General features: G+C 43.1%; 1 protein-coding gene across 1 annotated transcript; it reads left to right on the forward strand.

Annotated features, from left to right (window-relative positions):
* Positions 1–6,367: 6,367 nt before the first annotated feature.
* On the forward strand, positions 6,368–9,001 carry LOC139165518 (protein THEM6-like). The gene is made up of 2 exons (XM_070748696.1): positions 6,368–6,688; positions 8,894–9,001. The coding sequence occupies exons 1-2, from the start codon at positions 6,368–6,370 to the stop codon at positions 8,999–9,001; spliced, it is 429 nt and encodes a 142-aa protein (XP_070604797.1).
* Positions 9,002–21,100: the final 12,099 nt, after the last annotated feature.

Raw genomic sequence — 21,100 nt, forward strand, 5'->3', positions numbered from 1 at the left:
AGTTGGTTGTCCACCAAGACTACAAGATCCCCCTCGCAGTCTCTGCTTTTACTCATATTTAGTTGGTTGTCCACCAAGACTACAAGATCCCTCTCGCAGTCACTGCTTTTACTCATATTTAGTTGGTTGTCCACCAAGACTACAAGATCCCACTCGCAGTCTCTGCTTTTACTCATATTTAGTTGGTTGTCCACCAAGACTGCAAGATCCCACTCGCAGTCTCTGCTTTTATTTATTTAGTTGGTTGTCCACCAAGGTTACAATATCCCTCTTGCAGTCACTGCTTTTACTCATATTTAGTTGGTTGTCCACCAAGACTACAAGATCCCTCTCGCAGTCTCTGCTTTTACTCATATTTAGTTGGTTGTCCACCAAGGCTACAAGATCCCACTCGCAGTCTCTGCTTTTATTTATTTAGTTGGTTGTCCACCAAGGTTACAATATCCCTCTTGCAGTCACTGCTTTTACTCATATTTAGTTGCTTCTCCACCAAGACTACAATATCCCTCACGCAGTCACTGCTTTTACTCATATTTAGTTGGTTGTCCACCAAGATTATAAGATCCCCCTCGCAGTCTCTGCTTTTACTCATATGTAGTTGGTTGTCCACCAAGGCTACAATATACCTCTTGCAGTCACTACTTTTACTCATATTTAGTTGGTTGTCCACCAAGGCTACAATATCCCTCTCGCAGTCTCTGCTTTTACTCATATTTAGTTGGTTGTCCACCAAGGCTACAATATCACTCTCGCAGTCTCTGCTTTTACTCATATTTAGTTGGTTGTCCACCAAGGCTACAATATCACTCTCGCAGTCTCTGCTTTTACTCATATTTAGTTGGTTGTCCACCAAGGCTACAATATCCCCCTCGCAGTCTCTGCTTTTACTCATATTTAGTTGGTTGTCCACGAAGACTACAAGATCCCTCTCGCAGTCTCTGCTTTTACTCATATTTAGTTGGTTGTCCACCAAGACTACAAGATCCCTCTCGCAGTCACTGCTTTTACTCATATTTAGTTGATTGTCCACCAAGACTGCAAGATCCCACTCGCAGTCTCTGCTTTTACTCATATGTAGTTGATTGTCCACCAAGACTACAAGATCCCTCTCGCATTCTCTGCTTTTACTCATATTTAGTTGGTTGTCCACCAAGACTACAAGATCCCCCTCGCAGTCACTGCTTTTACTCATATTTAGTTGCTTGTCCACCAAGACTAAAAGATCCCTCTCGCAGTCTCTGCTTTTACTCATATTTAGTTGGTTGTCCACCAAGGCTACAAGATCCCCCTCGCAGTCTCTGCTTTTACTCATATTTAGTTGGTTGTCCACCAAGGCTACAAGATCCCTCTCGCAGTCTCTGCTTTTACTCATATTTAGTTGGTTGTCCACCAAGACTACAGGATCCCTCTCGCAGTCACTGCTTTTACTCATATTTAGTTGGTTGTCCACCAAGACTACAAGATCCCTCTCGCAGTCACTGCTTTTACTCATATTTAGTTGGTTGTCCACCAAGACTACAAGATCCCTCTCGCAGTCTCTGCTTTTACTCATATTTAGTTGGTTGTCCATAAAGACTACAAGATCCCTCTCGCAGTCTCTGCTTTTACTCATATTTAGTTGGTTGTCCACAAAGACTACAAGATCCCTCTCGCATTCTCTGCTTTTACTCATATTTAGTTGGTTGTCCACCAAGACTACAAGATCCCCCTCGCAGTCACTGCTTTTACTCATATTTAGTTGCTTGTCCACCAAGACTAAAAGATCCCTCTCGCAGTCTCTGCTTTTACTCATATTTAGTTGCTTGTCCACCAAGGCTACAAGATCCCCCTCGCAGTCTCTGCTTTTACTCATATTTAGTTGGTTGTTCACCAAGGCTACAAGATCCCTCTCGCAGTCTCTGCTTTTACTCATATTTAGTTGGTTGTCCACCAAGACTACAAGATCCCTCTCGCAGTCTCTGCTTTTACTCATATTTAGTTGGTTGTCCACCAAGACTACAAGATCCCTCTCGCAGTCTCTGCTTTTACTCATATTTAGCCACCAAGACTACACGATCCCTCTCGCAGTCTCGGCTTTTACTCATATTTAGTTGGTTTTCCACCAAGGCTACAAGATCCCTCTCGCAGTCTCTGCTTTTATTCATGTTTAGTTGGTTGTCCACCAAGGCTACAAGATCCCTCTCGCAGTCTCAGCTTTTACTCATATTTAGTTGGTTGTCCACCAAGACTACAAGATCCCTCTCGCAGTCACTGCTTTTACTCATATTTAGTTGGTTGTCCACCAAGACTACAAGATCCCTCTCGCAGTCTCTGCTTTTACTCATATGTAGTTGGTTGTCCACCAAGACTACAAGATCCCTCTCACAGTCTCTGCTTTTACTCATATTTAGTTGGTTGTCCACCAAGACTACAAGATCCCTCTCGTATTCTCTGCTTTTACTCATATTTAGTTGGTTGTCCACCAAGACTACAAGATCCCTCTCGCAGTCTCTGCTTTTACTCATATTTAGTTGGTTCTCCACCAAGACTACAGTATCCCTCACGCAGTCACTGCTTTTACTCATATTTAGTTGGTTGTCCACCAAGACTATAAGATCCCCCTCGCAGTCTCTGCTTTTACTCATATGTAGTTGGTTGTCCACCAAGGCTACAATATCCCTCTTGCAGTCACTACTTTTACTCATATTTAGTTGGTTGTCCACCAAGGCTACAATATCCCTCTCGCAGTCTCTGCTTTTACTCATATTTAGTTGGTTGTCCACCAAGGCTACAATATCACTCTCGCAGTCTCTGCTTTTACTCATATTTAGTTGGTTGTCCACCAAGGCTACAATATCACTCTCGCAGTCTCTGCTTTTACTCATATTTAGTTGGTTGTCCACCAAGGCTACAATATCCCCCTCGCAGTCTCTGCTTTTACTCATATTTAGTTGGTTGTCCACGAAGACTACAAGATCCCTCTCGCAGTCTCTGCTTTTACTCATATTTAGTTGGTTGTCCACCAAGGCTACAATATCACTCTCGCAGTCTCTGCTTTTACTCATATTTAGTTGGTTGTCCACCAAGACTACAAGATCCCCCTCACAGTCACTGCTTTTACTCATATTTAGTTGCTTGTCCACCAAGACTACAAGATCCCTCTCGCAGTCTCTGCTTTTACTCATATTTAGTTGGTTGTCCATAAAGACTACAAGATCCCTCTCGCAGTCTCTGCTTTTACTCATATTTAGTTGGTTGTCCATAAAGACTACAAGATCCCTCTCGCAGTCACTGCTTTTACTCATATTTAGTTGCTTGTCCACCAAGACTAAAAGATCCCTCTCGCAGTCTCTGCTTTTACTCATATTTAGTTGCTTGTCCACCAAGGCTACAAGATCCCCCTCGCAGTCTCTGCTTTTACTCATATTTAGTTGGTTGTCCACCAAGGCTACAAGATCCCTCTCGCAGTCTCTGCTTTTACTCATATTTAGTTGGTTGTCCACCAAGACTACAAGATCCCTCTCGCAGTCACTGCTTTTACTCACATTTAGTTGGTTGTCCACCAAGGCTACAAGATCCCTCTCGCAGTCTCTGCTTTTACTCATATTTAGTTGGTTGTCCACCAAGACTACAGGATCCCTCTCGCAGTCACTGCTTTTACTCATATTTAGTTGGTTGTCCACCAAGACTACAAGATCCCTCTCGCAGTCTCTGCTTTTACTCATATTTAGTTGGTTGTCCACCAAGACTACAAGATCCCTCTCGCAGTCTCTGCTTTTACTCATATTTAGCCACCAAGACTACACGATCCCTCTCGCAGTCTCGGCTTTTACTCATATTTAGTTGGTTTTCCACCAAGGCTACAAGATCCCTCTCGCAGTCTCTGCTTTTATTCATGTTTAGTTGGTTGTCCACCAAGGCTACAAGATCCCTCTCGCAGTCTCAGCTTTTACTCATATTTAGTTGGTTGTCCACCAAGACTACAAGATCCCTCTCGCAGTCACTGCTTTTACTCATATTTAGTTGGTTGTCCACCAAGACTGCAAGATCCCCCTCGTAGTCTCTGCTTTTACTCATATTTAGTTGGTTGTCCACCAAGACTACAAGATCCCTCTTGCAGTCACTGCTTTTACTCATATTTAGTTGGTTGTCCACCAAGACTAAAAGATCCCTCTCCCAGTCTCTGCTTTTACTCATATTTAGTTGGTTGTCCACCAAGACTACAAGATCCCTCTCGCAGTCTCTGCTTTTACTCATATGTAGTTGGTTGTCCACCAAGACTACAAGATCCCTCTCACAGTCTCTGCTTTTACTCATATTTAGTTGGTTGTCCACCAAGACTACAAGATCCCTCTCGTATTCTCTGCTTTTACTCATATTTAGTTGGTTGTCCACCAAGACTACAAGATCCCTCTCGCAGTCTCTGCTTTTACTCATATTTAGTTGGTTGTCCACCAAGGCTACAAGATCCCTCTCGCAGTCTCTGCTTTTACTCATGTTTAGTTGGTTGTCCACCAAGACTACAAGATCCCTCTCGCAGTCTCTGCTTTTACTCATATTTAGTTGGTTGTCCACCAAGATTACAAGATCCCTCTCGCAGTCTCTGCTTTTATTCATATTTAGTTGGTTGTCCACCAAGACTACAAGATCCCTCTCGCAGTCACTGCTTTTATTCATGTTTAGTTGGTTGTCCAGCAAGGCTACAATATCCCTCTCGCAGTCACTGCTTTTACTCATGTTTAGTTGGTTGTCCACCAAGACTACAAGATCCCTCTCGCAGTCTCTGCTTTTACTCATATGTAGTTGGTTGTCCACCAAGGCTACAAGATCCCTCTCGCAGTCTCTGCTTTTACTCATTATTTAGTTGGTTGTCCACCAAGTCTACAAGATCCCTCTCACAGTCACTGCTTTTACTCATATTTAGTTGGTTGTCCACCAAGACTACAAGGTCCCTCTCGCAGTCTCTGCTTTTACTCATATTTAGTTGGTTGTCCACCAAGACTACAAGATCCCCCTCGCAGTCTTTGCTTTTAGTCATATGTAGTTGGTTGTCCAACAAGGCTACAATATCCCTCTCGCAGTCTCTGCTTTTACTCATATTTAGTTGGTTGTCCACCAAGACTACAAGATCCCCCTCGCAGTCTCTGCTTTTACTCATATGTAGTTGGTTGTCCAACAAGTCTACAATATCCCTCTCGTAGTCACTGCTTTTACTCATATTTAGTTGGTTGTCCACCAAGGCTACAAGATCCCTCTCACAGTCTCTGCTTTTACTCATATTTAGTTGGTTGTCCACCAAGACTACAAGATCCCTATCGCAGTCTCTGCTTTTACTCATATTTAGTTGGTTGTCCACCAAGACTACAAGATCCCTCTCGCAGTCTCTGTTTTTACTCATATTTAGTTGTTTGTCCACCAAGACTACAAGATCCCCCTCGCAGTCTCTGCTTCTACTCATATGTAGTTGGTTGTCCAACAAGGCTACAATATCCCTCTCGCAGTCTCTGCTTTTACTCATATTTAGTTGGTTGTCCACCAAGACTACAAGATCCCCCTCGCAGTCTCTGCTTTTACTCATATGTAGTTGGTTGTCCAACAAGGCTACAATATCCCTCTCGTAATCACTTCTTTTACTCATATTTAGTTGGTTGTCCACCAAGACTACAAGATCCCTCTCGCAGTCACTGCTTTTACTCATATTTAGTTGGTTGTCCACCAAGACTACAAGATCCCTCTCGCAGTCACTGCTTTTGAATGTGGTTTTCTCTGAGCTAAGCAGAACACAAGAAATAGCTCTTGTAGTTTTCCCTGCCACCCATTAATTATCAATTGTACTTTGATATTACATTACTTCATTGGCTTAAGACAATCAGGGAAATCTCTTGCTTCATCCAAGAGGCGTTGAAGCTGGACCTCAGCTTTTCATTGGACCTCAGGTAGGGCAGAGTCCTACCTGAGGTCCAATGAAAAGTCAAAGAATCTCTCAGAAGAAGCATGGAGCGGTCACTTCAGATAGAAGAAAGACAAGACCAAGCCAGAGAAGGAGAAGGAGGAGGAGAAGGAGGAGGAGAAGGAGGAGGAGGAGGAGAAGAAGAAGAAGAAGAAGAAGAAGAAGAAGAAGAAGAAGAAGAAGAAGAGAGAGGATTATCCTTGTGGAATTATCTCTATATTGCAGGCAGATCATTCATATTTCAATATGTTGGTGCTGATATTATCACTTTCATGTTTTGCCGGCGCCCTCTTCTTCTGCTTCCTAGATGCTTGGTATTTAATTTCGTTATTGGTCGTATATCTTCATTCAAACTGGAAAGGCCCCCAAGTAAAAGTGTGGGAGGAAGGCATCAGGTACAGCAGGGTCTTGCCTGCCGATCTGGACTGGATGGGACACATGAATAACGCGCGTTACGGCCGGGAGGCCGATTTTGCCCGATATACGTACATGTTTAACTGTTGGCTTCTGCAAACCATCTGGAACCATAACTGCAAGTCCTTTCTGGCAGCTTCCTCTTGGCGTTTCCGACGATCTTTGAAACTGTGGGAGCGTTTTGTCGTCCGGACGCGTATTTTAGGCTGGGATGACCATGCGTTTTACCTGGAGCAACAATTTATCAGTTGCCGAGATGGATTTGTCTGTGCTGTTATGCTGAACCGCCATCACATGGCTGGCATGTCTCCAAGTGAAGTCCTCAAGATTCTATACGGAAAGCAGGTAAGGCTCCAAAACTGAACACAAATGATTTAGCCTTACTAGATAAGTGGTCAAAGCAATGGAAACTGCAGTTTAATGTTTCCAAATGTAAAATAATGCAATTGGGGGAAAGGAATCCTCAATCTGTTCTGTCTGGGTGCCCCCAGACTTCAACACCAACTGGAAAAAACAGCCAGACACGCTGGTAAAAGCAAAGGCACTTTATAGTTTGAAAAATAAACAGAGAGAAAAACCTGTTCTTCCCAACAGGCAGGCTATGAGGCTTCACAGCAGAGGCCTGACGGCCAGACAATACAGCAGACTTCTTGCTGGCACACACACCACTGTAGAGAATAAGACCCATGCCTTTCCCCCCAAGGTTTCAGCCTTCAAGGCCACAAGCCAGAATCAGAGATGCCAAAGATCACAGCCAGGTCCCAGGACTCCCAAAGATAATACTCCACAATACAGGAAGGGTGGGTCTGCCTTTTCAGCCTTTCTGGGGAGAACCACACCCAAACCCAGCTGTTGCCTATTTAGGGCTGGAAATACCTGGCTAATTGTCCCCTTCGTTGTGCTGCTCTTCTCTGCCTGAGATCGATGATGGCTTGTGCATTTTCATCTAAGGACTCCAGGCTGCTTGCTGGGGAGAGCTCCACCCCGGGGGACTCAGGCTGTTCTCCCTCTCCCTCGGCCTGATATTCCTCCTCCCCGTCTGTCTGGGCCTCCTCCTCCTCCTCCTGTTCCTCATCCTCCCCCTCTGAGCATGGAGCCGGCTGAAGCCATTCCCTGAGGAGCCTCAGACGGAATCACAACACAATCTGAGTATTGTATTGCCAGTTCTGTGTTAGCAAAAACTTCAGAAGAGAAGGATTTAGGGGTAGTGATTTCTGACAGTTTCCAAATGGGTAAACAGTACGGTCAGGGAAAAGGGAAAGCAAGTAGAATGCTTGGCTGCATAACTAGAGGTATAACAAGCAGGAAGAGGGAGATTGTGATCCCACTGTAATAGAGCACTGGTGAGGTCCCATTTGGACTACCGTGTTCAATTCTGGAGACCTCATCTACACAAAGATATTGATAGAATTGAACGCTTCCAAAGACAGGCTACAAGAATGGTGGAAGGTCTTAAGCATAAAACTTACCAGGAAAGACTTCATGAACTCAATCTGTATAGTCTGGAGGACAGAAGGAAAAGGGGGGACATGATTGAAACATCGAAATATGTTAAAGGGTTAAATAAGGTTCAGGAGGGAAGTGTTTTTAATAGGAAAGTGGACACAAGAACAAGGGGACACAATCTGAAGTCAGTTGGGGGAAAGATCAAAAGCAACGTGAGAAAATATTATTTTACTGAAAGAGTAGTCGATCCTTGGAACAAACGTCCAGCAGACGTGGTTGGTAAATCCACAACATGCCTGGGATAAACATATATCCATTGTAAGATAAAATACAGGAAATAGTATAAGGGCAGACTAGATGGACCATGAGGTCTTTTTCTGCTGTCAGTCTTCTATGTTTCTAAATTTCTATGCAAAGGATGACCACAGGATACACCACCCATAACACAGATTAGATGATTATTATTAAGTTATCACCAAAACGATCATAAAGTAGCAGTTAATTCTATGGAAAACACAAATGTTTCCTCAAATAGCGAGAGGCACCTGGACTGAAATTTTGCACACCTCCTGTTTAGATCCTTCGGCCTTTATTTTCTTTATATTTATTTATTCATTTGTCCAATACACGAATATATAGGAAGAAAAATAGACATGTGATAATATAAAAGAGGGAGAAAGTAAACTTAGAGGAGAGGATATATGAAAGGAAGAGAATATATAAGATAGGTGAGAGAAAGGAAAGACAATTGGACAGGGGACGAAAGGCATACCAGTGCACCTATGTACGCCCCTTACTGGCCTCTTAGGAACCTAGAGAGGTCAATCGTGGAGAGTCTAAGGGAGAAGTGTTGGGGTTTAGGGGTTGACACAATTGAGTCCGGTAATGAGTTCCACACTTCGATAACTCGATTGTTGAAATCATATTTTTTGCAGTCAAGTTTGGAGCGGTTCGTATTAAGTTTGAATCTGTTGTGTGCTCTTGTGTTATTGCGGTTGAAGCTGAACTAGTCATTGACCGGTAGGACGTTGCAGCATATGATCTTGTGGGCAATACTCAAATCGAGTTTAAATTCACAGTTTAATTCCTTTGATTTAATTGCAGGTGGAGTCTCCTAAGATCCCTGAAGATATCCACCGCTTGATGGAAAGCAACCAAATCAACAGAGAAAGGCTAAAGAATGAGGCTGAGAACGATCCCAAAAGCAAGTAGAAGATTCTTCAGATCTCCTTGTAGAGATGGAGGCCATGTGGAGGTTGTGGGCAGCAAACTGTCCACCTCAAACAGGCCTCTCATACCTACATGATCTCACCCAGTTCGCACAGCCGTGATGATTTATGACAGTATCCCTGGCTGGTACATGATGTCATCCAGGTTGTATCAACAGGATGTTCTTAAGGATTGGTGATGAGAATTCACCAATAAAAATGTTATTACTTTCTTCTACCTTTTGCTGCTTGGAAAACTGCATAAATCAAATCCGAATGACTTTTGAAAACAGGTTGAACCTGCCTAACCTCCCCCACCCTTTTTTTTTCTTTCTTTCTTTTTTGGAGCTGAGAATTGTGATTTTAAAGTCATGGAGGAAATTGATTACAAAGAGTTGGTTGGATTTTTTTAAAGATCTTGTTAATGATCTCAGAAGATCTCTTGGAATTGAAATACTTGAGAAAGGAAAGGATGAGGCTCAACTGGAAAAAAAATGGAGAAGATAACAGAAGAAAAGAAGAGTTGTGAAAATATTATAAAGGGAAAAAATATTGATAATATTGATAATGAAATACTGACTAATGACTATGCTGATAAATATATTGAAGCTTATAATGATTCCACTGTGTTACGCCGGGCTTCTCGTTAATAGACCCCAGTGAGAGAGGAATGCAAAGTCAAACACACACACACCGGCTCAGAAGAAATAAAAGTAGTTTATCTGAAACAGTGTTCAAAGCACACACATTTAAGCAGAGTCAAATTTCTCTCACCCAGATAACAGTCGGTCAAAAGCAGGAACAAAAGAGAGCAATTAAGGCAGCTGTGATTCCGCACAGCTCCCCCTCCTTTGAGTCCACAAGAGTTAATTGTGAATTGTCCAAAGAGTCAACAGAAATCCTGGAATAGTCCAAACCTTGGCAATGATCCTTCTCCAAACGAATAAATGCCCACATGCTCACTCCCTAACGCCCGTAATTTATCATCAATCCCATTAACTTAATTGCCTCAGCAACAGGTGTTCGCCCTTATCTCTGACGATACCTGTGCAGTTGGTCCCTTCTAGCCATGAGCCTGCGCATTCTGGCATCTATCCACCGATCCTCCTCCGAGTCTGATGATTCACTAATGGGGTCATTAACTAATGAGCTGGCTGCCTCCGTCTCTCCGTCTGATTCTGCTTCCCCACAGTCTGACTTTGGCAATGAATCTTCACTATCAGAAGCTGCTGTCAATAATACAAGTCTCTGTGACCCTGAGGATTCCCCTAAACCAACGTCCAAATTCCCTGTTGCAGGAGCTGGCTCAGAGCCAACCACAACACACTGAGGTTTACTATGATAAAAGAGAAACAGATATTAAAAATGATTATGTCTGGATTGATTATGAAAGAAAGAGAACAAGTTACGGAAATGGAGATGGAGACAATATTTATATAAAAAGGAAATAGTTGAGAAATTAAAAGGAAACGAGTGCAGGGTATTGGAATGCTATAGAAATGCTTTTTTTCTCTTCTTCTTGTTTTTCTCCTTTATTATAATTACTATCCTATATTTAACTGTGATAATACAGTGTTCCCTCAATTTTTGCGGGTTCAAATTTCGCGAATAGCCTATACCACGGTTTTTAAAAAAATATTAATTAAAAAATACTTCACGGGTTTTTTTCTATACCACGGTTTTTCCCGCCTGATGACATCATGCGTCATCGCCAAACTAATAATTTTTGCAAATCAATAACAAAAAAAAATAATTATTGTGAATAAATAATTATGTTTATAAATATCAGGATCACTAAGTGTCTTATTCAATGGTGAGTACTTGTTAAGGGAATAGGAAATGGTAATTTACGGGTTTAAAGTGTTAAGGGATGGTTTGTGATACTGTCCATAGCCAAAAATGGTGTATTTACTTCCGCATCTCTACTTCGCGGAAATTCGACTTTCAAGGGCAGTCTCGGAACGCATCCCCCACGAAAATCGAGGGAACACTGTAATGTTAATTGTTCATAATCTAATATATATAATTACTATAATTATTTTACCACGACTTAAGAGTCTCCTGTTTTGTTTATACAGGTTGATTTTGTATATTCGATGGATGAATTGATAATGGAAACAGAATAATTTTTGACTTAATATAATTAATTATTAGCATAAATATGGAAAACTAAGAATTAAGGAGTGGAAATAAATCAAATTTTAAAAAAGATATATTTTGTTTGTTTATTATTCTATACATGAGACTGGTTTAAAATTAACATGGCTTAAAATTAACAGGCAAGAGAAAGAATAACTTTCTTGGTAAATTAAGCTATTAGCAGTCGATTTGGGGTGGGTGGGAATTGAAATTAATTGGTGGAGATCCCAGAAAACAAAATTAGATTTCCATCCCTCTTTTCTTTAGAAGCAGAAAAAAAATTTAAAAAACTTTTTGCAAAAAAAAATGCTGTTACTTTCTTCTACCTTTTGCTGCTTGGAAAACTGTATAAATTAAATACCAGCAGATTGGTTTCCGGACACAATTCAAAGTGTTGGTAATGACCTATAAAGCCCTACATGGCATCAAGCCAGATTATTACGGGACCGCCTTCTGCCGCATAGAAACAGAAGATTGACAGCAGAAAAAGACCTCATGGTCCATCTAGTCTGCCCTTATACTATTTCCTGTATTTTTATCTTAGGATGGATCTATGTTTATCCCAGGCATGTTTAAATTCAGTTAGTATGGATTTACCAACCACGTCTGCTGGAGGTTTGTTCCAAGCATCTACTACTCTTTCAGTAAAGTAATATTTTCTCACGTTGCTTCTGATCTTTCCCCCAACAAACCTCAAATTGTGCCCCCTTGTTCTTGTGTTCACTTTCCTATCAAGAACACTTCCCTCCTGAACCTTATTTAACCCTTTCACATGTTTAAATGTTTCGATCACATCACCCCTTTTCCTTCTGTCCTCCAGACTATACAGATTGAGTTCATTAAGTCTTTCCTGATACGTTTTATGCTTAAGACCTTCCACCATTGTTGTAGCCCGTCTTTGGACCCCTTCAATTTTGTCTTTTTTAGGTGAGGTCTCCAGAACAGATGAGTCTACGGAAAGGGGCGGCATACAAATCTAATAAATAAATAAATAAATAAACTGAACACGGTATTTCAAATGTGGTCTCACCGGCGCTCTATATAGCGGGATCACAGTCTCCCTCTTCCTGCTTCTTATACCTCTAGCTATGCAGCCAAGCATTCTACTCGCTTTTCCTACCACCTAAGTCTAAGGGTAAAGTGTTGGGGGTTAGTGGATGATGCTACGGATTCAGGTAATGAGTTCCATGCTTCAACAACTCTATTACTAAAGTCGTATTTTTTACAGTCATGTTTGGAGCAGTTAATATTGAGCTTGAATCTGTTATTGTGTTGTTGTGGTTGAAGCTGAAGTAGTCGTTGACAGGCAGGACCTTGCAGCATATGATCTTCTGGGCAATATTTAGATCATGTTTAAGGCGTCTTAGTTTTAAACTTCCTAGGCCCAGGATTGTAAATCTAGTCTCGTAGGGTATTCTGTTTCGAGTGGAGGAGTGAAGGGCTCTTCTGGTGAAGTATCTCTGGACATTTTTGAGAGTGTTAATGTCTGAGATGTGGTATGTGTTCCAAACAGATGAGCTGTGCTCTAGGATGGGTCCGGTAAACGTTTTGTAAGCTCTGGTAAGTAGTGTGAGATTGCCAGAGCAGAAGCTACATAGGATTAAATTAACAACTCTTGAAGCCTTCTTGGTGATGTTGTTGCAGTGGGCTTTGATACTTAGATGTTTTGTAATTAGTACTCCAAGGTCCTTAACCTAGTGGGGGTTATCTGTGATAATTTGATTATTCAGTTTGTATTTGGAGTTCCAATTCTTTTTTCCGATGTGCAGGACAGAGCATTTGCTGGTTGGAGTTGTCGGAAACAGAGTCTAGGTCTTTTTGGAGAGTAGTTGTGTTATCGGTGATGTTGAAGAGCTTTACATCATCTACAAAGAGAACACAGTTGTTTGTGATGAGATCGCAAAGGTCATTGATGTAGAGAATGAAGAGCGTTGGTCCCAGACCACTACCTTGGGGGACACCGCTTTTAACAGGGACAGGGATAGATATGATGCTTCCTATTTTAACCACTTGTTGTCTGTTTGACAGGAATGCTGTAATCCAGCTGTGAAGGGCTCCTGAGATGCCATAGGATTTGAGTTTTAGGAGTAGTTTGTCGTGGACCACTGAATCAAAGGCTTTGCAGAAGTCAATATAAATTGCATCTGTAGATTTCCCTTGATCTAGATGAGTTGTCCATATATTTTTGCAGTGGAGGAGCTGCAGGTTGCAGGATAGTTTTTTTCTGAAACCAAATTGTTTGTTAGAGAGCAAATTATTAGTTTCTAGATGGAGGGTAATTGATTGGTTTATAATTTATTCCATGACTTTGCATAGGACACAGCATAGTGATATTGGTCTGTAGTTAGCGACAAAAGAAGGGTCTCCTTTTTGGGGGACAGATCAAAAGCAATGTGAGAAAGTATTATTTTACTGAAAGTGTAGTAGATGCTTGGAACAAACTTCCAGCAGACGTGGTCAGTAAATCCACAGGAACTGAATTTATTATATATGCCTGAGAGAAACATAGATCCATCCTAAGATAAAATACAGGAAGGGCAGACTAGGTGGAGTACGGGGTCTTTTTCTGCCGTCAATCTTCTACTTAATTAGATCCCGAGATGGCTATTTGTCACCAACATTATTCCTAGTATAAAGCCTGAGATAAGGGCTTCTACTGTGTTTCCGAACTCCAATTTCATGGGAAAGCAAGTTGCATAAAATTGTGGTTAGAACCTAGATTAGAGTTTTTGCAACACAGTTCTGCAATCAGAGTTGTTGCAATATTTCCTTGCAAAGACAGTCCGTTCACAACATTTTTCAAGCGATCAGCTTGAACTGCCAGTAGAGTTTTAGTAAGGTGACCAATTTTTTTTACAATAAAAAAGGAGGACGAAAAGAAGTAAGAAAAAAGTACAATACATATCTAATATTACAAAGTTAAAAACCCATAATTTAAAAACATGCACACAACATACCATACATAAACTATATAGGCCTGGGGAAGATGTCTAGGTTCCCCCATGCCTGACGGCAAAGGTGGGTCTTAAGCAGTTTGCGAAAGGCAAGGAGGGTGGGGGCAATCCTAATCTCCGGGGGGAGCTGATTCCAGACGGTCGGGCCCGCCACAGAGAAGGCTCTTCCCCTGGGTCCCGCCAGATGACATTGTTTAGTCGACGGGACCCGGAGAAGGCCAACTCTATGGGACCTAACCGGTTGCTGGGATTCGTGTGGCAGAAGGCGGTCTCGGAGATATTCTGGTCCGATGCCATGAAGGGCTTTATAGGTCATAACCAACACTTTGAATTGTGACCGGAATCTGATTGGCAACCAATGCAGACTGCGGAGTGTTGGTGTAACATGGGCATATTTGGGAAAGCCCATGATTGCTCTCGCAGCTGCATTCTGCACAATCTGAAGTTTCTGAACACTTTTCAAAGGTAGCCCCATGTAGAGAGCATTACAGTAGTCGAATCTCGAGGTGATGAGGGCATGAGTGACTGTGAGCAGTGAATAAGTGAAAAGTCCATTGTTCAGCGTTTGGAGTTAAAAATACCTACCTTGGTCAAAATTAACTTGTCAATTCATCACCCGGATACATATCTGGTATTTCTGGCTCCTTCTAATTGTGATGTGTGATTCCGTCGTGACGGCATAGCAGAGGTCATCTGTCTTTGACGCCATGGTTTTGTAGTCAGTGTTGAGTGAACATAGAATAATAGGGTTGGAGGGAACCTTGGAGGTCTTCTAATCTAGATCAACCAAAGTTAGGGCTGTTAGAATTAGGGCAGGGGTGAAATCCATGAGGTTCTGACAGGCTCTGGAGAACTAGTAGTAGAAATTTTTAGTAGTTTGGAGATGGCATTGCCCTGCCAACCGACATTGTTTGGCACATGCGACCAGGAGAAGGCCGACTCTGTGGGACCTGACTGGTCACTGGGATACATGCAGTAATCGGCAGCCATTTTTTTACTGCCACACTGTGGGTGTAGCTAATTTGGGGTGTGGCTTGATGGTCATGTGACTGGGTAGGACTGGCTTGCCAGCCATGTGACCAGGTGGGAGTGAATTGAACGTTCATCATTGTTCAAGTGAACTGTTAAGTCCTTGACTTGCAACCTCACCAGGGTCACTCGCTGAGGTGACAATTTGCTTCGCGTTTCCCGCGCTCTTCTTCCTGGGTTGCCCCCTCCCGCCTCAGGCTGGGTAGCTAGGCGAACAGGTGCTGCCAGAAGCAAAAATGCTGCCAGCACCGCTTCCACCCACACGTTCAGCTTGCACCTCAGGCGGGAGGTGGCCGTGTGAGGCTGGAGGGGAGCCGGGCAGGAGAGAGGGAAGCTTGTCCGAGGCCAGGAAGGAGGAAAGAGGAAAAAAGCAAGGAGCGTAGACGCAGCAGCAGCAGAGGAAAAAAAGGGAGCCAAGCCAACACCAGTAATCCAGGAAGTGACTGCCACCGGTCAGCTGGAGCTGCCCATGCAGCTTCATTTCTGCCTGCTTCCCACCCCTGGATTATTAGTATTATTTATTGGATTTGTATGCCGCCCCTCTCCGTAGACTCGGTGCGGCTAACAACACTGGTAAAAACAACATGCGACAATCCGATACTAAAACAACTAAAAACCCTTATTATAAAAACCAAACATACATACAAACATACCATGCATAAATTGTAGAAGCCTAGGGAGAAAGAATATCTCAGTTCCCCTATGCCTGACGGCAGAGGTGGGTTTTAAGCAGCTTACGAAAGGCAAGGAGGGTGGGGGCTATTCTAATCTCTGAAGGGAGTTGGTTTCAGAGGGCCGGGGCCACCACAGAGAAGGCTCTTCCCCTGGGTCCCACCAAACAACATTGTTTAGTTGATGGAACCCGGAGAAGGCCCACTCTGTGGGACCTAATTGGTTGCTGGGATTCGTGCGGTAGAAGGCGGTCCCAGAGATAATCTGGTCCGGTGCCATGAAGGGCTTTATAGGTCATAACTAACACTTTGAATTGTGACCGGAAACTGATTGGCAACCAGTGCAGACTGTGGAGTGTTGGTGTGACATGGGCATACCTGGGGAAGCCCATGATTGCTCTCGCAGCTGCATTCTGCACGATCTGAAGCTTCCGAACACTTTTCAAAGGTAGCCCCATGTAGAGAGCGTTACAGTAGTCGAGCCTTGAGGTGATGAGGGCATGAGTGACTGTGAGCAGTGACTCCCGGTCCAGATAGGGCCACAACTGGTGCACCAGGCGAACCTGGGCAAACGCCCCCCCCCTCGCCACAGCTGAAAGATGGTTCTCTAATGTGAGCTGTGGATCGAGGAGGACACCCAAGTTGTGGACCCTCTCTGAGGGGGTCAGTAATTACCCCCCCAGGGTAATGGACGGAGAGATGGAATTGTCCTTTGGAGGCAAAACCCACAGTCACTCCGTCTTATCAGAGTTGAGTTTGAGTCTATTGACACCCATCCAGACCCCAACAGCCTCCAGGCACCGGCACATCACTTCCACTGCTTCGTTGACTGGACATGGGGTGGAGTTGTATAACTGGGTATCATCAGCAGTACTGATGATACTTCACCCCATGCCCCTGGATGATCTCGCCCAGCGGTTTCATGTAGATATTGAATAGCAAGGGGGAGAGGACCGACCCCTGAGGCACCCCACAAGGGAGAGACCTCGGGGTCGACCTCTGACCCCCAACTAACACCGACTGCGACTGACCGGAGAGGTAGGAGGAGAACCACTGGAGAACAGTGCCTCCCACTTCCAACCCCTCCAGCCGGCGCAGAAGGATACCATGGTCGATGGTATCGAAAGCCACTGAGAGGTCAAGAAGCACCAGGACAGAGGACAAGCCCCTGTCCCGGGCCCGCCAGAGATCATCCATCAATGCGACCAAAGCAGTTTCCGTGCTATAGCTGGGCCTGAATCCTGACTGTTGAGGGTCTCATGCAAGACACATGAGGTTCTCCTTTGCCCTGTGTATGTGTTTCATAATCGTGTGTTTCCGAACTGTGCCATCACATGATGTGTAATAGTTTGGCGCAGCATCTCTGCATACAAAGATTAACAGACTAGTTTTAAAATATCAAAAAGGAGGACACTTTTCCAGGAAGGACAGAACCTACAAAAGAAGGATTGTTAAATTGTTTTTATATGTGGAAACTTAATAAAGATTATTTAAAAAGAAAATGAAAGGAAGACAGGGAAGAACAGTGAAAAAATTCTGGGGAGAATACACTGAAAACCGTAGAAATGGTGGTAGACTTTAAGAGAAACCCTTCCACCCTTCCGCCTCTCACAATACTGGACAACACAGTATCAACAGTAGAGACCTTCAAATTTCTAGGTTCTATCATATCTCAAGACCTAAAATGGTCACCTAACATCAAAAACATCATCAAAAAAGCACAACAAAGAATGTTCTTTCTGCGCCAGCTCAGGAAGCTCAAACTGCCCAAGGAGCTGCTTATACAGTTCTACAGAGGAATCATTGAGTCTGTCATCTGCACCTCTATCACTGTCTGGTTTGGTGCTGCAACCCAACAGGACTAACACAGACTTCAGAGGAGAATCAGAACTGCAGAAAAAGCAATTGCTGCCAACCTGCCTTCCATTGAGGGCCTGTATACTGCACGAGTCAAAAAGAGGGCAGGAAAAATATTTACTGACCCCTCACATCCTGGACACAAATTGTTTCAACTCCTACCCTCAAAACATCGCTACAGAGCACTGCACTCCTACCCTCAAAACATCGCTACAGAGCACTGCACAACTAGACACAAGAACAGTTTTTTCCCGAACGCCATCACTCTACTAAACAAATAATTCCCTCAACACTGTCAGACTTTCTACTAAATCTGCACTTCTATTCTACTAGTTTTTCTCATCATTCCTTTCACCCATTTCCTCCCATGTTGACTGTATGACTGTAACTTGTTGCTTATATCCTAAGATTTTTATTAATATTGCTTCTTCATTGCTTATTTGATCCCTATGACAATCATTAAGTGTTGTACCACATGATTCTTGACAAATGTATATTTTATTTTATGTACGCTGAGAGCATCTGCACCAAGACACTTGGCCAATAAAAATTCTATTCTATTCTATTTTGTTCTATAAATTTGTGTAATAAATTAATAATCTAAAAAAGTAAAAAATTATCATGGTATTGCGTATGTGTGGGGGGGGGGAGGGAAGGGGTGTGGGCATGGGCACACATGCTAGCAAACACACACACACAAAACGCACAACACACACACCCCTTTTGGCACGTGAACCCAAAAAGCTTTGCCATCACTGGCCTAAAGCATCTCATGAGCTGGTTGCGCCTCTTTAATTCTACTGAGAATGAAGGATAGTGCCTTGAGGTTAGGTGTTCAGAATCTGTGAGCTATAAATCCTTCCGAGAAGCTTCTAAAGCCAACCAGGCTTATGTTGAGAACACTTCAAAAGTTTAAAATGAACCGCTAATAGTTTACAATGCTAATAAGGAAGCATATTTGGGGTTGACATGAGGGGTCCTCGGTGGTCCCTGAGCTACCTTGTTTCCTTGCAGCCTCCGTTCCGACTTAATTATAGTTCATGAAATCATATACCAAAATGTCCTACCTGTTAAAGACTACTTCACCTTCAACCGCAACAACACACGACCACGAAATCGATTTAAACTAAATGTCAACCGCTCCAAACTTGACTGCAAAAAAAATACGACTTCAGCAACAGAGTAATCAATGCCTGGAATGCACTTCCTGACTCTGGTTTCTACTCCTAAACTCCAAAACCTTTAACCTTAGACTATCTACCATTGACTTCTCCCCCTTTATAAGAGGTCTGTAAGGGGCGTGCATTTGTTATTTTTTATCAGTACTTATCTAATGTTTTATTTGTACAAATTACCACTCTGTGTATAATTTCATCACCCAACTAGGTAACATTATCAATGCTGGTAAGGGTCAATTTGAGTAACGAAACACCCGCAAGAAAACAAGCAAGTTCCGGGACCACTAAGGACCCCTCAAAGTTTAGAATAGAATAATAACTTTATTGTCACTTTGAACATAGCTTAATAAGCATGCATTAAAATGAAATTATATTGCATACATCTCTAAAAGGGTCACCACCTCCAAGATACATTACATTATTGTTGTTGTTGTTGTTGTTATTATTATTATTATTATTATTATTATTATTATTATTATTATTATTATCAATACAACACAGCAAACAAGATCACTATGCTGGATTTCGTATTTCATCACCAGTCGGGCGCTTCCCAAGCACCTAGGACTGTGTGATGTAGCGTGAATTATGTGTGCCGATCCTAGTAAAGCAGCCTTTTGCAATTGACAGATGGAGATTTTGTCAATTCCGATGGTTTTCAAATGTCCGCTGAGATCTTTTGGTACTGCGCCCAGTGTGCCAAGTACCACTGGGACCACTTTCACGGGCTTATGCCAGAGTCGTTGCAGCTCGATTTTTAGATCTTCGTATTTCACTAATTTCTCTAGCTGCTTCTCCTCAATTCTGCTGTCCCCTGGGATTGCGATGTCAATGATCCATACTTTCTTTTTCTCCACAATCAGGACGTCTGGTGTGTTATGCTTCAGAATTCGGTCAGTCTGAAGTCGGAAGTCCCACAGTAGTTTTGCTTGCTCATTTTCGACCACTTTGCCACTGGGAAATGGTAGTTCTGGCACAGGTTCCAGTGGATGATGATGATGATGATGATGATGATTATTATTATTATTATTATTATTATTATTATTATTATTATTATTAATTAGACTTGTATGCCGCCGGCTCACAACATGCAATACAAAAAATATGTATACAAATCTAATAGTTAAAAACAGTAAGCTAAAATCCCATTATGTAAAAAACAGTCTACTCAATCACATCCATCCATAACATTTAACGGTCAGAGAAGAAGGGGGCACGATCTAGCTGCCCCATGCCTGGCGACATAGATGGGGCTTAAGACTCTTGCGGAAGGTTCCAAGGGAGCTGATTCCAGAGTGCCGGGGCTGCCACAGGGAAGGCTCTTCCCCTAGGTCCCGCCAGATGACATTGTCTGGTCAACGGGACCTGGAGAAGGTCAACTCTGTGGGACCTTATCGGCCGCTGGGATTTGTGCGGCAGAAGGCGGTCCCGTATGTTTCTAAGTAATCTGATCCGATGCCATGTAGGGCTTTATAGGTCACCACCAACACTTTGAATTGTGCCCGGAAACCAATGCTTACAGTGATGGGTTGCTTCCAGAACGGCTAATTGCACACAGCTCCTCACCTCCGGAACACGAGTGCGGGATTGAGCGCAATTATGCTTCCTGCACCTGTGCAAGTAGCAAAATCTCACACAGGGACTCATGAGGGGTTGGGGTTTTTTGGCTTCCCTGGGGCAGGAATGATTCTATCCCTCCGTTAATGCAGCCTGAAACCTGTTCTGTGCATGGTCTTTGGAGAGAAGCCCAACTCAAAAATCCCTCTTTTATGATAAAATCCAACTGTCCAGCCTATTTGCTTCCAACAATATGGATCCCCATTTTACCCACTTCGGAAGGATGGAAGCAGTGAAGGGCTACCAACATTTTTACTACCACACTGTGGGCATGGCTTATGCAGGATCCCCTGCATTTTCTTTCAACATCTTTCAGTGCAAATTGGGTGCTCTGGGGTGGAGCTCCATTTTTGCTACCCCACTGCGTCCCCGTCCACCACCCCCTCCGGTCCGGGAAGTAGCCCACCCCTGGATACAAGGCTGAAACAACCTTGAGCCTGGTGAGATTTGAGTGCCAAAAAGGTAGCATCCCAAGGACCCTCCCTCCAGTTCAGCCCTGAGTAACTCCAAATCTCAACCAGCAAATGCTCTGTCCTACACATCGGCAAAAAGAATCAGAACTTCAAATACAAACTGAATAAATAAATTATTACAGATAATCCCCACTCGCTCAAGGACATTGGAATACTAATAACTAAAGACCTAAGTGCCAAAGCCC

The sequence above is a fragment of the Erythrolamprus reginae genome, chromosome 3 (genome assembly GCF_031021105.1).
Source record: "Erythrolamprus reginae isolate rEryReg1 chromosome 3, rEryReg1.hap1, whole genome shotgun sequence".
NCBI lineage: Eukaryota > Metazoa > Chordata > Lepidosauria > Squamata > Dipsadidae > Erythrolamprus > Erythrolamprus reginae.

Bases quoted from the DNA above. Each gene is read 5' to 3' on its own strand.
- LOC139165518 (XM_070748696.1), top strand. From the start codon at position 6,368: ATGAATAACGCGCGTTACGGCCGGGAGGCCGATTTTGCCCGATATACG. The intron at 6,689-8,893 runs GTAAGGCTCCAA...ATTTAATTGCAG, and splicing joins AGATTCTATACGGAAAGCAG to GTGGAGTCTCCTAAGATCCC.